The sequence below is a fragment of the Sphaeroforma arctica genome, assembly GCF_001186125.1.
Source record: "Sphaeroforma arctica JP610 unplaced genomic scaffold supercont1.6474, whole genome shotgun sequence".
In the NCBI taxonomy this organism is placed as follows: Eukaryota; class Ichthyosporea; order Ichthyophonida; genus Sphaeroforma; species Sphaeroforma arctica.
Genome location: NW_014034084.1, coordinates 1 through 1,645, shown reverse-complemented (window position 1 = coordinate 1,645; position 1,645 = coordinate 1). Strand labels below are relative to the sequence as shown.

General features: G+C 40.6%; 1 protein-coding gene across 1 annotated transcript; it reads right to left on the bottom strand.

Moving 5' to 3' along the window:
- Positions 1-1,369: 1,369 nt before the first annotated feature.
- On the bottom strand, positions 1,370-1,532 carry SARC_15636 (hypothetical protein; the record flags this gene model as incomplete). The annotated part of the gene is made up of 1 exon (XM_014290248.1): positions 1,370-1,532. A coding segment is annotated over one exon (163 nt), but the record flags the coding sequence as incomplete, so codon positions are not given.
- Between the last annotated feature and the right edge of the window lie 113 nt (positions 1,533-1,645).

Here is a 1,645-nt window from a genome sequence, read left to right as displayed (position 1 = left end):
CATAGGGCGACATATATGAGCATATGAATACATAAAATATACGTCTATGAAATAGAATATACGTTAACCTTCGGACCTCTCTTCATGGATTGTATAGAACGATAGAGATGAGTATATAAATATCTATAATATACGCCTAAGGATTAGAATACACATTAAACTTCGGACCTCTCATCATCGACTATACAGGGCGATATAAATAAGTACATAGAAAGCATATAACTATTAAAACACACGATAAACTTTGTATCTGACAGATCAAGTACCATTGGCTAGTTCTGTATCCGAGGGCATCGATGAGCTTGATCGTCTGATCAACTCAGCGGTATGGTCGGCTCACAGCCACACGGTATACAAACACACCGCACACTACTATAGCTCTAAGGCTTTCTTTCAACACAAGCAAACGACTGGACTGGGGATAGAGGCAAGCCCAGTCCAACACAAAAGACTATATATGGAAACACGCTAGCGAGAGCACTGGGGCAGCCATGTAAGGCCGAGGTTCGGGAGAATCTGATACAGGTGCATCGCGGCCCACTTGTCCGATTTAACAAACCCAAATACATAAAACAAAACAGGACCGAACTGTGCCGTCTGTGCAACCCCATAGGCCACTGTGATACACTCAGTCTGTATACCAATGCCGCGCTTCGCCATACAGTCTCGGTGTCTGATTGGCTTACCTTTAACGGTTTGCAGTTTTTTCGAACGTATTCCAGGCTCTCTTCATTGGTCTTGGGCCCAGGCCAAAGCAGTTTATTGTTGTTAAAAAACCCCATCGCCCCCCCCCTGTTGTGGTAGGATAAACACATATGAGCGGCTTGTGTCATTGGAAACATCCGTTCAGTCATTACTCAGGTAATCAATTTCGACTCTAGGGCTCTATGGGCGATATTGTTTTTGAAAACACGGGTGAACGGTACTTGCCGTATCAGTGAATAGAGCTGGCAAAGAAACATGCAACCCAAGCATGTACTATTATATGGGGTTAGGTAGATATATCACAAAGTACATGCGTGTTAAGAGTTCAATTTTATTCATTCAATCATGAACCATTATCTAGTCGTTAACAGACTACTATAGGCTGAAATGAATATAATACATGCTGATGTGAATACAACGTTAGGTGCAGCTATATACACAAAGACACACGGTCACACATATATATAAACACACAAGCAAACGCAGATACATACATACATACATACATACATAAATACATCCATACACACACACACATATATATATATATATATATATATATATACCCCGTACGTATTCTTATATAGATTGCAGCAAAATACAACAACATATATCGGAGACGCTATAAAAAAGACTGTAACGCAGTCTCTTTGACCAAGCATACCCGACTCGTTTGATGATGTTTTGTCCCACAGCAGCTATGATCTTTTCGATCATGGCCAAATGTTCGAGGTTCTCATGCGTTTGGAACAGACACTTCCCGGTGTACAACTCCACCACTATGCACCCCACACTCCACATGTCGCAAGGAGGACCCCAACCCAGCTCTGTAGACAGTGGTGGAAAATTCAACGACAAAATATATATTTATATGTGTACGTGTATATACAAGAATATACAAGAATATACAAGAATATACAAGAATATACAAGTATATATA